The sequence below is a fragment of the Saccoglossus kowalevskii genome, chromosome 18 (assembly GCF_978046115.1).
Source record: "Saccoglossus kowalevskii chromosome 18, keSacKowa6.1, whole genome shotgun sequence".
NCBI lineage: Eukaryota > Metazoa > Hemichordata > Enteropneusta > Harrimaniidae > Saccoglossus > Saccoglossus kowalevskii.
The window spans coordinates 4,125,427-4,145,879 of NC_140658.1; the positions used below are offsets into that span (position 1 = coordinate 4,125,427).

Here is a 20,453-nt window from a genome sequence, read left to right on the forward strand (position 1 = left end):
CAGGAAGATAGATAAAGAGAAATAAAATGAACTGAAAGCGCTTAAAAAATGGCAATATTTTTTTCTGTCAAATTTATGAGAATCAATGATTATCAATGATTTAACTCAAAAATTGTGATGCAAATTTTGCATCAATCAGATGTTCTGGGCTTCCACTAAAACTTAGCCAGTCATTATTGGCAAATTTTATTTAGATTTTTTTCATTTATTTTGTATCATTTTTGCCACTAATGCCTAATTTCAAATCATGAATTATTCTGCAAAAATTGTGATCATTTTAAAGCATATAACCACAGAAATGTAAATGTAAAAAAATATATTTCTACATGTAATTCAATGTGTGTTACAGCAGCATTTTCCAGTATCCTACACAAATCTGACAAATTCATGATTTTAATTTTTCCCAATCTATGAAGTGGCTAAATAAGTTTGAAATTGACTGCAAAAAACAATGCAGTATTAGCAAATATGGCTAGAACTATTTTATCCTTAGTAGAAACCCAGGATCATCTGATTTTTTTAATGATTAGTGCATTAAAGTTACCTGTCCTGGTGTAATCAGCTGCAAGATTGCACAAGAAAAAGAGAAAAACAAGAAATATTTAATATATGTGCACAGTATGGAAAGGTGTGGTATTCTTAAGACCAAACCCAAAACATAACTTGCTCTGCAGATTTGATAACTGTAAAGTTTTTGAGGAGGGAAGGAGGCACAGTGAGATTCTGCTAAAATCTGATGATTCTGGCACTGTTGTGAGATACATAAATATAATAACTGAATTTATATGGCATTTTAGTATGCATGTTACTTCATGGATATTACTATCACTCTTACATTTAGCCTTGAAAATAATGCAGAGCAAGTTTTTTTTTTGGAGAGGGTGGGGGTCTGCTTTACTGAGAATTAGACAAGAAATCATTAATAAACAGAACTGAAACATATACTACAATACAAATACTACAGAAATATCATTTAAAGTTTTACATGTGAACCAGTTTGTCTTATTGAGTTATTGTCAATATCAGTATTAAAGCACCCACAAACATGGTCAATATGATCTCTTACAGATTCATATCACAGACTCGTATGACACAAGTCACATGACACAAGAAGGAAGGTAATTACTTACTGCAGTTGTTAACTCAGTCAAAGTCAATGATTCCTTCCTGACTGGAATGTCAAATGCTCGTTCTATATTAACAAGTACTTTGACATCAGCTTGACCCAAGCTCTGAGCAGTTACTACTTTCCGTTCTTTTCTTGTAGGTTTTAGAGGTCGTCTTGGTTCTGCTAATTTTAGTAAGTTAGCAGATAACAACCTGAAGAGTTACACATAAAACTATTAAAAATTAAGTAATACAGGTATTCTCAATCTTGCCCAAGGAATGCTCTAGCCAATATTACCTGCCCATTTACATTAACTCTAAGCCCAATGTACTTTAAACATTGTCTTGACCACACAAGGGTTGAAACAGAGAAAGTTTAATTTCTAATAATATTTTACAATTAATGTATACTCACGTAATATTTGGTACTGGTTCTTCTGCGACTACATCTAGCCATGTGTATTGGTGCTGTGCAGCACGGAATCTAGCCATCACTTGTTCACGTACCTACACCAAATTAAATAATTACACACCATAAATGGATTAATTTTTTTAATTTTTTGCTTGGATCCTGACACCAGTGAGTTAGCGAGGGATCACTGTACAAACAATTTGACTTCACACTAATTATGATGTAATACACAGTGGTGCAATTTTACAGCACATTAAATTATAGTGAATTATAGTTTAAAGTAGTCCTCCTATTATATATGACACATGATTAAATAAAGAGTTGGTGTCAAGTATCTACTTCTGAATCCTTATATGAAAGATATTCAATCATTTTGTTATTAACATGCTCAACTTAATTCGTTGTGATGCATCATATACAATATGGGTCCCATGCAATGTATACAACACATAGAAATTTATTGTTTACATTGCATATGAACATGCATTGTACAATGACTGTGTCGCTTCAAGCTTCAAGCATGATATGCCTATATACATTGCCACAGAGTAAGGCATGATTCAATTTGATTGTGATTACCTTTCCAAGGAACCTTGCAACAGCAGCCCTATGTGGATCCTTGTCATCACCAACTGCCAATTCCTCTTCAGCTTTTTTCTTTTTTTCATACTCCTACAAAAGAATGAGACAACTTAAGCAAATATGTAGTGTATGAATATCATATGCTACATTGAAATTGAAAGACAACATGAACCAATAAAAAACATTATGGCCATGTAGCACATACACCAGACCATACTTACCAAAAATACATCAGCTGGTATTTCTTTCTCCTTTATTGGTATTTGAGTGTAATTCCGAAATTCAGCGACTTCTTTCTGTCGCAACTCAATTAATTTGAACCTTTTAGACTCGGCTATTTCATCATCGGTGGCAAAATTAAATTCCTGTTGCAGCTGTTCCAGTCGGAAATAAGATGGTAACTTCACGGATTTACCATATGCATCAGTACCACTAACAGACTGCAAAAAACAACAATGACAGAAAAATTAGATGAGCAATTTGGATTCAAGTTAATCTCATTGTGGTAATTACCTTCAAGTGGCATTAGCTGTGACTATCAATCTTTTTTTTCCTCTGAATTGTGATTTAATAAAACATTTACGTTGCTTTTATTGCCAATTTATAATGGCCATCATCAAAATATAGACACTGAAAGCATAGTACATATGCTAGATACTGCAAGTGAACAAGTGATAAAATGGTTGAAATAGCTCTGTTGCTTTTTTGACGGACAGATGTACTACAGACAATCACCTACATGTATATAAACAGCTCCGCTCTGTCATCGATGTTGATAGACAACAATTATGGCAGTTGGGTTATGCTCAGCTCATCTATTGAAATCCAGTCAAGCAAACATCCCAATTACTGGGTCCCTGGGTGAATTGTCAAATGGTTGTCATCTCAATGACGATTTTATGTGTAATTTCCCATATAAATAACGAGTTATTTGGATCCAGTTTTGATTCAGTAATCCTTTGAGATAATTACCTTAATCATATGCAGTAATGCAGCATTAGCTGGATCATTTGGATCCAGTTTTGACTCGGTAATCCATTGTGATAATTTTTCCATATCTACCATACCAGTAGCACCAATAGCAGCTAATGCGTCATACTGTTTGACTGCACTGTAGATGAAGAAAAAACTTGATAATCTCACAAAAAGTATTCCATCTGTTCATTACTGACATATATCAGTGTTTTCCTACTAACAGCGGTGTGCTCAACTCATTTTAATTATTTTTTCAAAGCCTCAGGTTCAGCAAACTATGAGAATCATAGACTCACAGTAACCAATAGACCTTTTTGTGGATAGCATTGCTTCAGTCAGCTGTTCTATTTACAAAGAAATATGGGTATTTTGCAGGGCAAATCCGCACAAATATGAGGTTATTGCAAGAATACCACAGAGCATTCACTTAAGCAGTACATGGTCATAATCTTCTATGTTGGTTGATAACCAAACTGCACTGTCAAACTTTAAGGTGTGATCAGAATAACATTGTTATGGTGAATAGTAATTGTACATTCTCACTAGGAATTTTATTTTCAAACATATCTGATGTAGTAGGCAGTACAAGATGTATAAAATCACCGCCTGCTTTTGTACATACTTTGCAGTATTCTCATGAAAATCTCATAATATCATTAGAGACAAGCATATTTACTTAATTTTTGACTTCAGTATATTCCATGTTATAGGCAAGCTTTGTACATAATGAAATTTGGTACTGAAGACTGTATTATACAAGGCCAGAACAAAGCAGGCTCACATATATAATTCAGATTGAAGGACATTGCAAAATAGTGATTCAACCATGTCTTCAAATTACAGAAAGATAGAAATCACAAGGACTGCATACTTTTTTTCAAAGAGTTGTTATATGAATATAAGTCTAGGAATAGCCTGTTTCATTCCTTGGATTATTTTTTTCAGCAAATAGTTGCTTGGAACTCAATAAAAAACAATTTAATCACATCAGAACCTTTCACTGGTACTAACAGTATAATGAATACTGTATTTGGTTTATAAGAAGCACATCCTCATCTAAAAAAATAATTGCATGTGTATACTGAATTATTTAAAATACAACTTATTTTCCACACCTGTAATGTTCATATCAAAGCACATATAGTACTAATAGTAGAGTAGTTGATATTTACATACCCCATAGAATAGGCTGTAGTCTGTGATATAGGTGGTATGAGTGGACTACCATCATCTCCTACTCCCCATGATACACTAGACATTAAACTACCAGATGTTAACAAGGTATATTCCTGTGCATTGTTCTCATCACCAATTTTAAATGCATGTCCTGTAATTAAAGTAATATATCATAAATATTACAACATGTAAAGCAAGGTCAATGATTAATAAATAAAAATGTAAATTCTAGAGCTGAAATGTAATCCGTAAATCTCAGGATACACTGAAATCATCAATAGAGTCAGAGACAAGTAAATGTCAAGTAAAAGGATGTGTGTAAAAAAAAGTTTTGTTTCTCATCATGATGCACGTCGAATGAATAAATAAATACAAAAAAGATAAATTCTCAGTAATTTTCTTCATACATTTATATAATCTTTAATTTAAGGTACATGCCTACTCACAATTTTAAACAAGCAGCCTATCGGCTGAGATAGCTCCGCTGTTAGCAATGCACATTTCAATTAAAGAACTGAAGACATCATTAGAAAATGAACAATATGAATAGTATCAAAGCAATCGGACTTACAGTTTTTAACAAGAAGTCGAAAATATCACTTTTTACCAAAAATTACAAAAATATTCACCAAAATTAGAGAATTGAAGATATCATCACAAAATGAACAAATCTGAGAGAGGTCCACATGTAGTACCAATATATGTAATATCAAAGCAATCGGACTTACAGTTTTCAACAAGAAGTCGAAAATATCACTTTTTACCAAAAATTACAAAAATATTCACCAAAATTAGAGAATTGAAGATATCATCACAAAATGAACAAATCTGAGAGAGGTCCACATGTAGTACCTATATATGTAATATCAAAGCAATCGGACTTACAGTTTTCAACAAGAAGTCGAAAATATCACTTTTTACCAAAAATTACAACAATATTCACCAAAATTAGAGAATTGAAGATATCATCACGAAATGAACAAATCTGAGAGAGGTCCACATGTAGTACCTATATATGTAGTATCAAAGCAATTGGACTTGCGGTTTTTAACAAGAAGTCGAAAATATCAGTTTTTACCAAAAATGACAAGAATATTCACCAACATTAAAGAATTAAAGATATCATTACAAAATTAACAAATCTGAGAGAGGTCCACATGTAGTACCTATAGATGTAATATCAAAGCAATTGCACTTGCGGTTTTTAACAAGAAGTCGAAAATATCAGTTTTTACCAAAAATGACAAAAATATTCACCAAAATTAGAGAATTAAAGATATCAACATGAAATGAACAAACCTAAGAGAGGTCTACCCAAGGTACATATACACCAAGTATCAAAGCATTTAGGCTTGTAGTTTTCAAGAAGAAGTCGAAAAAGTAAAACATTGACACGGACGACGACGACGACGGACAATCACTCATATGATAAGCTCCGCTCGACAAAGTCGACAGCGGAGCTAAAAAAATCAAAGAAAGCTTAGAAAGAACTCCCATGTGCTGAGAGTATTGGAGACACATTAAATATAATTCGAAATTACTTAGCTGAAAACTAATTATGCAAATCAGAAAATTAATATGAACAGATTTGATTGTAAAACTAATGAGGTCTGTGCAATGTAACAGAAAATCTATGTTTCCAAGTTTAATTGAAATGTGATTAGAACCAAAAAATTATGAATTATTATGCTTATTTGGGAATTAATATGAACAGATTTTTACCCCAAACTAATTAGGTTTGTACATTGTCCTAGAGCATCTTTGTACTAAGTTTCATTGAAATGGAATAATTAGTACTTTAGATATCAGTGTGAAAGCTTAAAATTGGTTAATTATGCAAATTAGGTAATCAATATGTACAGATTTTAACACACAATTATCCAGGTCTGTGTATTGTCCTACAGCATCCATGTACAAACATTCATTGATATGTAATGTTTAGTACCTGAGATATCAGTGTGAAAGTTGGAAATTGGTTAATTATGCAAATTAGGTGATTAATATGCAAAAATATTTACCAAAAACTAATTTGGTCTCTGCATAATTCTAGATTCATTGAAATGTGATGATTAGTACTTTAGATATCAGTAGAAAAGCTGAAAATTAATTATGCAAATTAGGTAATTAATAAGCACAATTATTTACCCTAAAACTAATCAGGTCTCAGCATAGTCCTAAAGGATCTATGTACCAAGTTTCATTGAAATGTGATGATTAGTACTTGAGAAAATCTATGTAATCTACGAGTACCGTGGAAAAGCTGAAAATTAACTAATTATCCAAATTAGGTGATTAATATGCACAAATATTTATCGGAAACAATCAATCTCTGCATAGTCCTTGAGTATGTAAGTACCAAGTTTCATTGAAATGTAATGCTCACTACTTATCAAATGCTGAAAATTAATTAATTATGCAAATTAGGTAATTAATACCAAAGTGAAAATGCTGGAGCTATACCCAGATTTTTGAAATAATTGAAGGCAACAACAAGTACCCCATCATTCACAATATATAATTTTTATTGTCACCATAACTTCTCTTCCATAGAAACCTATGGTAAAAACATTATAATACTGACAAAATGGCCAATATACACTAAAATACCAGTTAGGGTGGTCACTGGTGAGCCCCCAACTTTTATCAAGTCCTTACATTGCCAGGAAGGACAATTTATTGGAGTATTTGGATTCATTAGTAGGCTTCTACATTAGTAAAACTTTCATACTAAATATGGCAGTACTATACAGTTATTGTTTACATATATGGACACACAGACACAATAAATATTAAGAACTAATAAATAAATACATACCACTACCAACACCTTGATGATTGAATGCAACTTTCTGATCACTACTGAACTCTAATTCTTCAATTTGTACATTTTTTGAGGTCACTTGTGCATCAGGAATAGCTATAAATACTTGAGCTAAAACTGTACTTGAAAATCCACTGCTTTCCACCACCTATAATGCATTGTTAAGTGATAATCATGGTTACAATAAAATTGAAATAAAAATAAATAATTTGTTTTAGGCCAGCCTGTGTGTCAGTTTAATATTTCTGGGAATGAACCCTAATTTTGGAACCAACAGACAAAATTAATCTATAAGTTTTTACTCAAAAAATTGTCTTATTTTGTGCCAATTCCTCTAAAGAAAAGTGCAGACTATAAAATAGACTATATTGTGAATTAATTTGTGATGAAAAGAGGGAACTTATGGTGAAATGGTTAAAAAGAAAGGAATCTAATGGCACAGGAACACATAAAAGACAGCAGTTAATCACAAATGAATCCTACAAGGAATGCTTCACAATGGACCTGATAGATATTTTAAGATGCTGAATACTTAATCATAGCTCAATCTACAGAAATGCTTGGCATGGTCACCCATCTTGTGAATACTGTTATTGTTTCATTGGGTATATGGAACATACAATGTCATACGTCAAAGAATACAAACTAAATATATTTGTTAACACAACTTTATATAGTGTGTAAACATCACAAATAGTTGCTGATTACACAATCTAATATGGATAGAAATAATTTGTACAATATCAATGTATACAGGTTAACCAACCAATACATGCGATACTCACTTCTAATCTGATGTTTTCTGGCCACTGTACTATTTGTATATTAAAAATATCACCAAAGTGAACTGTAAAATCTGATGTTAATGATCTGTAAAAAAAATTATACACAGGTTACATGAAGATGCAATGGAATGCACAGACCGAATATGTGGGATCAGTTTGGGTTCTAAGGTATGCAAGGTTTACCCAATTTGTGGGATCAGTTTGGGTTCTAAGGTATGCAAGGTTTACCCAATTTGTGGGATCAGTTTGGGTTCTAAGGTATGCAGGGCTTACCCAATTTGTGGGATCAGTTTGGGTTATAAGGTATGCAAGGTTTACCCAATTTGTGGGATCAGTCTGGGTTCTAAGGTATGCAAGGTTTACCCAATTTGTGGGATCAGTTTGGGTATAAAGTATGCAAGGTTTACCCAATTTGTGGGATCAGTTTGGGTTCTATGGTATGCAAGGCTTACCCAATTTGTGGGTCAGTTTGTGTTATAAGGTATGCAAGGTTTACCAAATTTGTTGTTACAAGACTACATTGAATCAATAAATGTGATAGTTTCACTGAAGTGAAGACATTATAAATACTATAATGTCAGCTACAAGTAACATCCAAAATTAAGTACTTACTTTGAGGTTGTACGAGAGACTTCTTTGTCATTGAATAATACTCGGACAAAACACTGACATCTCTGTAAATCTCTTCGTCTTGCTTGTTCTGCTTTCGGACAATTATGAGTTGGTGTAATCACAGCTGAGTTACTTAACTCAGGGTATAACCGAGGTTCACCTATAGATATGAACATTAATTAGTTAACATGAATCCTAGATATAACCAGAGTTCACCAGCTACAAATGTCAACTAGATAACATGAGTCTTAGATATAACCAGAGTTTACCAGCTACAGATGTCAACTAGTTAACATGAATCCTAGATATAATCAGAGTTTACCAGCTACAGATGTCAACTAGTTAACATGAATCCTAGTTATATAATCAGAGTTTACCAGCTACAAATGTCAACTAGTTAACATGAATCCTAGATATAACCAGAGTTCACCAGCTACAAATGTCAACTAGATAACATGAGTCTTAGATATAATCAGAGTTTACTAGCTACAAATGTCAACTAGTTAACATGAATCCTAGATATAACCAGAGTTTACCAGCTACAGATGTCAACTAGTTAACATGAATCCTAGATATAATCAGAGTTTACCAGCTACAGATGTCAACTAGTTAACATGAATCCTAGTTATATAATCAGAGTTTACCAGCTACAAATGTCAACTAGTTAACATGAATCCTAGATATAACCAGAGTTTACCAGCTACAGATGTCAACTAGTTAACATAAATCCTAGATATAATCAGAGTTTACCAGCTACAGATGTCAACTAGTTAACATGAATCCTAGTTAATATATAATCAGAGTTTACCAGCTACAAATGTCAACTAGTTAACATGAATCCTAGATATAATCAGAGTTTACCAGCTACAGATGTCAACTAGTTAACATGAATCCTAGTTATATAATCAGAGTTTACTAGCTACAAATGTCAACTAGTTAACATGAATCCTAGATATAACCAGAGTTTACCAGCTACAGATGTCAACGAGTTAACATTAATCCAAGATATAACAGAAGTGCATTTTATCAACTAATAATTTAAAAAGATACATACATGTAGTAACATAATTCTGTATGATTTATTAAAGAATTACACAGTCACATTGAGATGCTTACCAGGCTTCCTTCTTATTTCATTATATTTAGCAAATATTTTCATTTTAATCTCTTTCTCATTGAACTCATATGGTGGTGGTTGTGGTTCTGCTAATGTTTCATCCTCTGCTTGAGATTCACCAGCATCACTATCCGCCAAGTTCTCTTGTGATCCATGCTTCTTTCTTCTTCGTTTTCGCTTTCTTATTGCGTCCTGTCATAAAAAGGAAGAATGTCATCAGCACATACTTTAAACTGAATTCATTTTTGCCTGGAGACAAACTTTCGTAAGTTTCTCAAGTCAGTGAAAAACACTAAACTTTGTAGTAGTGAAAATGTTGGTTTACATAGTACCGGTATACACATACATGTATGCTTAGAATAAATCAATACCAGAATACATGTCAAGACCACACATATACAATGACAGCAGTAGTGAAGCAATAACTTAAGGCACAGTTTTGGGTGTACCGGTAACTTCCAAGCTGTATTTGCCTTTTCATCAAAACTAATAATTTTTAACAAATTTTTAATATCACAAAGAACAGGTTGAATACAGGGAGTATTATTGTTTTCAATAATTTCAACCTGTTCTTTGTGATATTCGCCCATGTCAACAATGAGACATTTAGTCAGATTACTTCATTCAATCTAGATATATAGCAGTTTTGAAAACAAGTTCAGACTGTACTGTACTGTAGTATGGTTAATTTGTATGCATAATGCGTACCTTCATTTTTATATGTCTATCATACTCATCCTTGGCTAGTTTATACTGCTTCATTTGATGGTTGTATTCCTGTTCATATTCTACTCTCAATTCATCTAATTCATCTTCTATCTCTTTATTCCGTTCAGCTATATCATCATCTTTAATGGAATCCTCCCTAAAAATATAAATAATATAATTCAAGAAAATAATCAATAATAATCATTGCATTTTTTTTATATTTGCAAGGAGATAAAATCATTGTCTGAAGTATAGCCTTTTACAAGAAGTCCCTACAATCAATCCTTAAAAAAACAAATACAGGGGTAATATAAAAAGATGTTAACACAATGTATTTCCTGAATTCCAATTCATGTTGTCACCATCATTATGTAAATAAAATGAGTTAAGATAGACGATAATTTTTGAGAAAGTCATAAGTCGCATGACAATGTTCATTGGTTTATTATGTATAATCATGGACTTGAGCTATTGTCCCATGGCACCATAAAATACATGTAGCATGCTTTTGTGTGTTACAGTATTTTGAGAAACTTAAACCTAAATTTTTTTTAAATTGTTATTTTTAGAACAATTCCATAGAATACAAATGAAAATTTGTATTTTTTGACTTTTTAAAACCCAGATTTTTGAAATACCGGTAATGCAGGACAACAATTCATGAGTAGGCTTCTATTTTAAGTACTACGATATACATGTAGTCTTTCATTCATAGTAAAGCAGAGTTTGTAAATAACATGCAGAATCACACTGCCCTCAATAACCTCTTTCACAACCACATCTACTTTAAAATTTGCTTGCAATTAGATAACATTTTAAAGCATTTCAAATTTCTAATAAATAAAACATTAACACTTATAGATTGTCATCAAACATTTTTAGTTTCAATCCAAACCTATTAAGAACTGCACTATGATGATGGTTTGGCTCTGACTTACTTTCTGACAGTTAATTTACATGGTGTGTTGACACATCCTTGTGATTCTCGTAATGCTTTCATTTCCTTCCATGTTTTCAATATGTTTTTAAGAAGTTGTCTGTCATTCTGCAATTCACTGTCTCTCAACTTCCTGATTTGTCTGCAATCAATATTGATACATCAGTAAGAGTATGAGAATATAATATATCACAAGAATACCGCAAAGTATGTGAGAAAGAAGTACAGCAATACTATTACTATACATATCTTTTCATCTTTCATCTTTTTGTTGTAATAATTATTATAATAATGAATTTTCTTTGGGGCAGAACTACGTCACCGAATGTTCTATTTATTTCTATGGGCTCTGCATGAACTGCTGTGGAACACTAATGTAAGAGCTGATGAAAACAGCTACTAAAGTTGAGGAAACAGACCAAACTCAACTTTGAATATTCCTGAGCAACCAAATTTATATATGTTTCACATGTAGGGGGGGGGGGGGGGGGGGGTAATCTTGTTGCACTGTTCAGGGAAGTCTCAAGTACTATCCCAAAGTACAGTTTTTCTGAGAGTTTACGGCTTTTGTTTTCACCGTGATGGTTGCTCAGATGTCCGCCTCGGAGAATAGCCCAAAAAAGGTAATTAAAAACACACAAAGTGACAGGATTCTATGCTTTTTTTGTCCAATGTAAAAACAAGCAGCCTCTCGGCTGAGATAGCTTCGCTATTAGCGATGCACATTTCAATTAAAGAACAGAAGACATCATTAGAAAATGAACAATATGCATAGTATCAATGCAACGGAACTTGCTGTTTTCAACAAGAATTCAAAAATATCATTTTTCACCATAAATGATTGTGGTTTTTAGCAAGAAGAAAATATCACTTTTTACCAAAAATGACAAAAATATTCACCAAAATTAGAGAATTAAAGATATCATTACAAAATGAACAAATCTGAGAGAGGTCCACATGTAGTACCTATATATGTAATATCAAAGCAATTGGACTTGCGGTTTTTAACAAGAAGTCAACAAGCAGCCTCTCGGCTGAGATAGCTCCGCTGTTAGCAATGCACATTTCGATTAAAGAACAGATCATATCATTAGAAAAAGAACAATATGCATAGTATCAATGCAATGGGACTTGCTGTTTTCAACAAGAATTCAAAAATATAATTTTTGACCATAAATGATTGTGGTTTCTAACAAGAAGTTGAAAATATCACTTTTTACCAAAAATGACAAAAATATTCACCAAAATTAGAAAATTAAAGGTATCATTATGAAATGAACAAATTTGAGAGTGGTCCACATGTAGTACCTATATATGTAATATAAAAGCAATCGGATTTGTCGTTTTTAACAAGAAGTCGAAAATATCACTTTTTACCAAAAATATTCACCAAAATTAGAAAATTAAAGATATCATTATGAAATGAACAAATTTGAGAGTGGTCCGCATGTAGTACCTATATATGTAATATCAAAGCAATTGGATTTGTCGTTTTTAACAAAAAGTCGAAAATATCACTTTTTACCAAAAATGACAAAAATATTCACCAAAATTAGAAAATTAAAGATATCATTATGAAATGAACAAATTTGAGAGTGGTCCACATGTAGTAGCTATAAATGTAATATCAAAGCAATTGGACTTGTGGTTTTTAACAAGAAGTCGAAAAGTATCACTTTTTACCAAAAATGACAAAAATATTCACCAAATTTAGAGAATTAAAGATATCATTACAAAATGGACAATCTGAGAGAGGTCCACATGTAGTACCTATATATGTAATATCAAAGCAATTGGACTTGCAGTTTTTAACAAGAAGTTGAAAATATCACTTTTTACCAAAAATGACAAAAATATTCACCAAAATTAGAGAATTGAAGATATCATTACAAAATGAACAAATCTGAGAGAGATCCACATGTAGTACCTATATATGTATTATCAAAGCAATTGGACTTGCGGTTTTTAACAAGAAGTCAAAAATATCACTTTTTACCCAAAATGACAAAAATATTCACCAACATTAGAGAATTGAAGATATGATCATGAAATGAACAAATCTGAGAGAGGTCTACCCAAGGTACATATACACCAAGTATCAAAGCATTCAGTCTTGTAGTTTTCAAGAAGAAGTCGAAAATGTAAAACATTGACACGGACGACGGACAATCACTCATATGATAAGCTCCGCTCGACAAAGTCGACAGCGGAGCTAAAAATATCACTTTTGACCAAAAATGACAAAAATATTCACCAAAATTAGAGAGTTGACGATATCATTACAAAATGAACAAATTTGAGAGTGGTCCACATGTAGTACCTATATATGTAATATCAAAGAAATTGGACTTATGGTTTTCAACAAGTCGAAAATATCACTTTTTACCAAAAATGACAAAAATATTCACCAAAATTAGAGAATTAAAAATATCATTACAAAATGAACAAATCTGAGAGAGGTCCACATGTAGTACCTACATGTATATATATAATATCAAAGCAATTGGACATGCGGTTTTTAACAAAAAGTTGAAAATATCACTTTTTACCAAAAATTACAAAAATATTCACCCAAATTAGAGAATTAAAAATATCATTACAAAATGAACAAATCTGAGAGAGGTCCACATGTAGTACCTATATATATAATATCAAAGCAATTGGACATGCGGTTTTTAACAAAAAGTTGAAAATATCACTTTTTACCAAAAATGACAAAAATATTCACCAAAATTAGAGAATTAAAAATATCATTACAAAATGAACAAATCTGAAAGAGGTCAACATGTAGTACCAATATATATAAAATCAAAGCAATTGGACATGCGGTTTTTAACAAAAAGTTGAAAATATCACTTTTTTACCAAAAATTACAAAAATATTCACCCAAATTAGAGAATTGAAGATATCATTACAAAATGAACAAATCTGAGAGAGGTCCACATGTAGTACCTATATATGTAATATCAAAGCAATTGGACTTGCGGCTTTTAACAAGAAGTTGAAAATATCACCTTTTACCAAAAATGACAAAAACATTCACCAAAATTAGAGAATTAAAGATATCATTACAAAATGAACAAATCTGAGAGAGGTCCACATGTAGTACCTACATATGTAATATCAAAGCAATTGGACTTGCGTTTTTTAACAAGAAGTCGAAGATATCACTTTTTACCAAAAATGACAAAATTATTCACCAAAATTAGAGAATTGAAGATACATGTATGATCATGAAATGAACAAATCTGAGAGAGGTCCACATGTAGTACCTATATATGTAATATCAAAGCAATTGGACTTGCGGTTTTTAACAAGAAGTCGAAAATATCACCTTTCACCAAAAATGACAAAAATATTCACCAAAATTAGAGAATTGAAGATATGATTATGGAATGAACAAATCTGAGAGAGGTCTACCCAAGGTACATATACACTAAGTATCAAAGCATTCAGGCTTGTAGTTTTCAAGAAGAAGTCGAAAAAGTAAAACATTGACACGGACGCCGGACGACGGACGACACCGGACAATCACTCATATGATAAGCTCCACTCGACAGAGTCGACAGCGGAGCTAAAAAAAAGGGTTTGAATGTTACGTCAATACCCTTGAATTTGACAAAGTTGATGACTGAGTTTACCTCATATAAGGGGGAATTTGAACATTCAAACAAGTGCTGATACAGAATGAGAAATTCCAATTTTTTCTGTGTTTGATGTATTACGCATCTCATTTACATATTTCTCTCCTCATTTTGTTATTCAGAAACAATGTAGTCAGATATCAATATTTGTGATTTACCTTATTTCATACTTATAATCTTGTAATCTTGTTTGATGTTCTTCCACAAAACTAACATCAGCATTCTTTATAAGATTGTGTATTTGTTTCTTGAGATGAACAACAGCCTCCTTCAAAGCTTGTAACTGCACAGAAAATAACACAATACTGTATTTACTTTATTTGAATCACATCTCTATAAGAAGTGCAGTTTTACGTTATGCAAGAGCATTGATAATTTATTATAGGTATAGACACAGCCCTGTTATTTGAGGCATGTGTTCATGTTCATAGTGAGTGTTGGTACCCAATAAAAGAAATGTTACAGTAACAAATCTTTTAAAATAATAGATGAGCGTCAGTAAATCAACTGGTGTTACTAATATTTGAACAGAATCAGTCTGCGCAAGTTGGGTCAAATATATCATCCAGTCACTTTTTAGAAACTAATAAAAAAAAATAATGTAATCTGGAGGTACAGACACCATCATGTATCACTTTGGCACAAAGAAGAAAATTCAGTCCATGAACATCTGAGAAAGTGTGAAGAATCAACAGATGCAATATAATGCATAAATCATGCCATTTTGTAAAACACATTTAAATCTGGGACATATGTGTACCATCATGTATTAGTTATGCAAGAAATTCAGTTCATGAATATCTAAATCAAAGAAAGCTTAGAAAGAACTCCCATGTGCTGAGAGTATTGGAAACACATTAAATATAATTCGAAATTACTTAGCTGAAAACTAATTATGCAAATCAGAAAATTAATATGACCAGATTTGAGTGTAAAACTAATGAGGTCTGCGCAATGTAACAGAAAATCTATGTCTCCAAGTTTAATTGAAATGTGATTAGAACCAAAAAATTATGAATTATTATGCTTATTAGGGAATTAATATGAACAGATTTTTACCCCAAACTAATTAGGTTTGTACATTGTCCTAGAGCATCTTTGTACTAAGTTTCATTGAAATGGAATAATTAGTACCGTGAAAACTCCAAAATTTCGACCCCTCTAAAAATTTGCTCGCCTATTTATTTGCCGGGTTTCGGTGTTTTATTTACCTCAAAATTTTCGACTCCACTAAAAATTGCCGACTCATTTTTATTCGAAAATTGCGACCAGTTTTAGTTTTCCCCCAAACGAAAAAAACCCCGATGTGAGCGTTCAAACGGGACCTTCCTCGAAGGCATGAATCCGGGTTTCTGATTGACTGAGAGATTTTTATTTTATTGGTAACGAAAATATATTCTAAATAAACGAAGTTTCAAATAAAAACGAACACAAAAATCTCGGCATGCTGCGTTTCTGAATTGTTGATTATTACTGTACTCAGTAGTGATTATAATAATGTACACAAAATAAATTTGTTGAATGGTTATGAAATACAAATAAAAGTCAACTTAGTTTCATCGTAAGCGAATGATTCCGGTCTCGTATAAACGTTTGATGCTGTAGGATATCCGCCATGTTCTCTTAGGTCAAATAGGTCAAATCGCTAATTAACCAATCAAAAAGCTGGATGATGCCAACGTGTTAAAATTACCATAGCTTATTTAAATATGTTAATGTTATTGAACGCAATGCGGAAGAGATTGATGTTGTAGTACGATATTTTGGCATGGATTTTGATGCGAAAACGGCATGATTTTTTTTAAATAAAAAAATTAGTTGTTTTTAAAAAATAAACTGGTCATCTGAAGAATAATTTAACATTGTTCACAGTGATAACAGCTTATTCTCGAAAGGAAGCTTACCCGCTCACGCTAGTCACGATAAAAATCATACACGTGTACTCTTGAATAGACAGACGTCAATGACTACGGTAAAACTTACTCTATTTTAGCCGGCAGGATTGATTGAAATGTCCGAAAAATGACGCCAAAATACACCTTAAAAGTCCCATTTTATTTTCTTAAATCCCATTTTATTTTTTAATCCAAGGGCGAATTTACGGCAGAATTTGGTCCCTCAAATAAGGGACACGTGAGCTTTGATTCTAACCGGATACATTGCACTGGGTCGGGGAGATAGTTTGCTAAACTTCCATGTATCTTTTGTCCAATGGGTACCTGTACTTCGAACATTCGCAAGTTTTCCTAGGTAGTGCGAGACAGCTTTGTCTTTTGACCTATTAGTTTTGTGCTGACCTCTTCTCCGCGTCTTGATGTTTTGTTTTGCTTGTCATAATACTCACTGATTGATGACTTTGTTTAGATTTTGAGTTACAACTCGGCCACGACCTTTGCTTTTACCGTGAAACATGAGGAAGTTTACGTCAATTGACGGACATTGCATTTTTTAAAAACTAATGAAGCACACTGTCTATCATCCCCATTTTTTCATTTGCTGATTTCTATTCTGAAAAATTCGACCGTCCGAAAATGCACCTTAATTTTGACTCTAAAAACACGTCACATTTCTAACACCAATTATTTAAAACCGGCCGAAATTTTGGAGTTTTTACGGTACTTTAGATATCAGTGTGAAAGCTTAAAATTGGTTAATTATGCAAATTAGGTAATTAATATGTACAGATTTTAACCCACAATTATTCAAGTCTGTCTATTGTCCTACAGCATCCATGTACATTCATTGATATGTGATGTATACACATGTAGTACCTGAGATATCAGTGTGAAAGTTGGTTAATTATGCAAATTAGGTGATTAATATGCACAAATATTTACCGGAAACTAATTGGGTCTGCATAATTCTAGATTCATTGAAATGTGATGATTAGTACTTTAGATATCAGTAGAAAAGCTGAAAATTAATTATGCAAATTAGGTAATTAATATGCACAATTATTTACCCTAAAACTAATCAGGTCTCTGCATAGTCCTAAAGGATCTATGTACCAAGTTTCATTGAAATGCGATGATTAGTACTTGAGATACCCATGGAAAAGCTGAAAATTAACTAATTATGCAAATTAGGTGATTAATATGCACAAATATTTATCGAAAACAATCAATCTCTGCATAGTCCTTGAGTATGTAAGTACCAAGTTTCATTGAAATGTAATGCTAACTACTTATATCAAATGCTGAAAATTAATTAATTATGCAAATTAGGTAATTAATATGTACTGATATTACCATAAAAACTATCAGGTCTGTGCAGTGTCGTATGACATCTATGTACCAAGTTTCATTGAAATGTGATGATTAGTACTTGAGATATCAGTGGAAAAACCGAAAATTGACTAATCATTATGCAAATTAGGTAATTAGTATCCACGGATTATTACCAAAAACTAATCAAAACCTAGCATTAGTTCAGAGCATCTATGTACCAAGTTTCATCAAAATCCAATGAGTGGTTGTTTAGATATCAGTGGAACAGTCATGGAACCACTAAAAAATAGCTAATTATCATGCAAATTAGGTAATTAATATGCACGGATTTTTACCAAAAATTAATCAAATCTGCGCATATGTTCAGAGCATCTATGTACCAAGTTTCATCAAAATCCAATGAGTGGTTCTTTAGATATCAGTGGAACAGTCATAGAACAGCTAAAAATTAGCTAATTATCATGCAAATTAGGTAATTAACGAGCATGGATTTTTACCAAAACCTAATCAAATCTGCGCATTGGCCCAGAGCATCTATGCACCAAGTTTCATCAAAAACCGATGTATGGTTCTTGAGATAGCAGTGGAACAGTCGGACACACATACACACATACACACACACATACACACATACACACATACAGACACACTAACTGCAAAGACTCCCATTTTGTGCTTCGCACATGGGAGTCAAAAAATTGGAGGCTAATAAGGCCTGCTAACTGGTACACATGTAACATTGTACATGATAAATGTCTCCATACAGCCTCCTGTACATAACTTATGACAAAACAATTCATATCCAAAATTACACCAGTTTGAACCAGCTAGTTTAAATTGTTACAGTCGTCACAGGTCCTGCAAGTCTAGAGTTAACATACATTACTGAAAACAGTATTTGTACATAAATCAGTAATGCTAGAAACCAATAAAAAAAGTGCATATTAAATATCTGAACCACCATTTTCATGATTTTTGACTAAATGAATTAAAAGTTGCACTATAAACAATACAACATGTTAAATAAAGGTCCCATCATGATTATCACATGATTTAAATGTGGGGTTTAGAACCTGCATTTACAGGTGAAATATAACTTACCTTGTCCGTCAGAAAGTCTGTCATGTTTTTCTGGTTCCTCAGCAGATATTGTGTCCATAATTGCTGTAATCTGGATGCCAATACGTGTTCTTTACTGAATAATGAATGATGAGTGAAAGTAATAGCATTGACATCTACATCCAGCTGAAATTTACCGTAGGATTCACCAAAACCATCAATAAAACGACTGTCAAAGTCAACAAAGTAAGCCTGTAACAGAAAAATGGAATTTGAAATATGGTACATTCAGTAGGAAAATATTAAAGAGTCTATTATCAGCAATTCTCTCTCTACTAATAAATGCATGAAGTGATGAGTGAAACATACAGCTAGGCAAATTGATGCAATTGTCACCAGTTCAAATCACACATCGTTTCTAGTGAGCTATTTCCCATTGTGACCTTGAATTCATATGGTTACGATCTCAATGAGAGAACTATGCAAATAGTGTTCTTCCTTCAATGGCGTTCAAATCTTTCCAGTCATTACATCCATAGTTCTACTAATCTTGATATCTGAAGTATTCCCAGTGATATCTCAGTGGCTATTTAGGCCTAAGGTCTAGTCAATAATGACATATGAAGTTGATTTATTTACTTCTTTCAGGAATGCTGAAAATATGGATTTGAATGGATTTCCAATTGTAGCTAAATAACATTTATGCAAGATCAGTGAAGCGCAATTAATAATGCATAATAATCACTTTCTATGTATAAATGAGGGTGTTCTTTTCATTGATATGCAATGTGTACAGAGAGAACATAAAGGCAGCAATTGTAGTCTACAAAAGTGACATAGATTTGTTGTTCATTTTATGTTTTTGACACTATGCACACCAGAATATAACACTCTTGATTTACGCAAATGCAGCAAAATTTACACATACATAAAGTCAACATTACATATTACACATATACATATCACTCATAATCCACTCATTATTTAGTTTACACCTTGAGTTATTTTAGTCGAAAAACCCTTTTTAGAAATAAAAAAATACAATACCTTGGTGTAGTCAGTCTGAATATAAGGATCAATATCTTCTGGTTCTATAACAGGAGGTCTTGTTGGCTGGCTTTTTAATGGATCAGGTAATGCTTTAATTCTACCATCATCACCAAACCATTTAGAACCCTGTTAAAGAAACAAGTGGTTTAACAATGTCTATTTCATTACAAGCTGGATACTGTAAACCGTTACTAACAATTTACAAGAATTAATAGTGTTTGATGACAACATTTTGCAATTG

The 20,453-nt window shown here is 32.4% G+C and overlaps 1 protein-coding gene across 2 annotated transcripts in view; it reads right to left on the reverse strand.

Moving 5' to 3' along the window:
• Window positions 1-20,453, reverse strand: part of LOC100373296 (coiled-coil and C2 domain-containing protein 2A-like) — a 38,802-nt gene that overhangs the window by 9,382 nt on the left and 8,967 nt on the right. The window contains exons 13-28 of one of the 2 annotated variants that reach the window (XM_085493326.1): window positions 20,210-20,338; window positions 19,205-19,414; window positions 15,035-15,159; window positions 11,234-11,374; window positions 10,296-10,452; window positions 9,587-9,779; window positions 8,471-8,630; window positions 7,859-7,943; window positions 7,068-7,221; window positions 4,253-4,403; window positions 3,074-3,212; window positions 2,323-2,541; window positions 2,099-2,191; window positions 1,523-1,614; window positions 1,131-1,320; window positions 545-562 (exon numbers count right to left, since the gene is read on the reverse strand). In XM_085493326.1, coding sequence (XP_085349452.1) covers window positions 545-562; window positions 1,131-1,320; window positions 1,523-1,614; window positions 2,099-2,191; window positions 2,323-2,541; window positions 3,074-3,212; window positions 4,253-4,403; window positions 7,068-7,221; window positions 7,859-7,943; window positions 8,471-8,630; window positions 9,587-9,779; window positions 10,296-10,452; window positions 11,234-11,374; window positions 15,035-15,159; window positions 19,205-19,414; window positions 20,210-20,338 — 2,256 coding nt within the window. The remainder of the gene's footprint in view (window positions 1-544; window positions 563-1,130; window positions 1,321-1,522; window positions 1,615-2,098; window positions 2,192-2,322; window positions 2,542-3,073; window positions 3,213-4,252; window positions 4,404-7,067; window positions 7,222-7,858; window positions 7,944-8,470; window positions 8,631-9,586; window positions 9,780-10,295; window positions 10,453-11,233; window positions 11,375-15,034; window positions 15,160-19,204; window positions 19,415-20,209; window positions 20,339-20,453) is intronic. The other variant, XM_085493327.1, reaches the window with a different exon arrangement.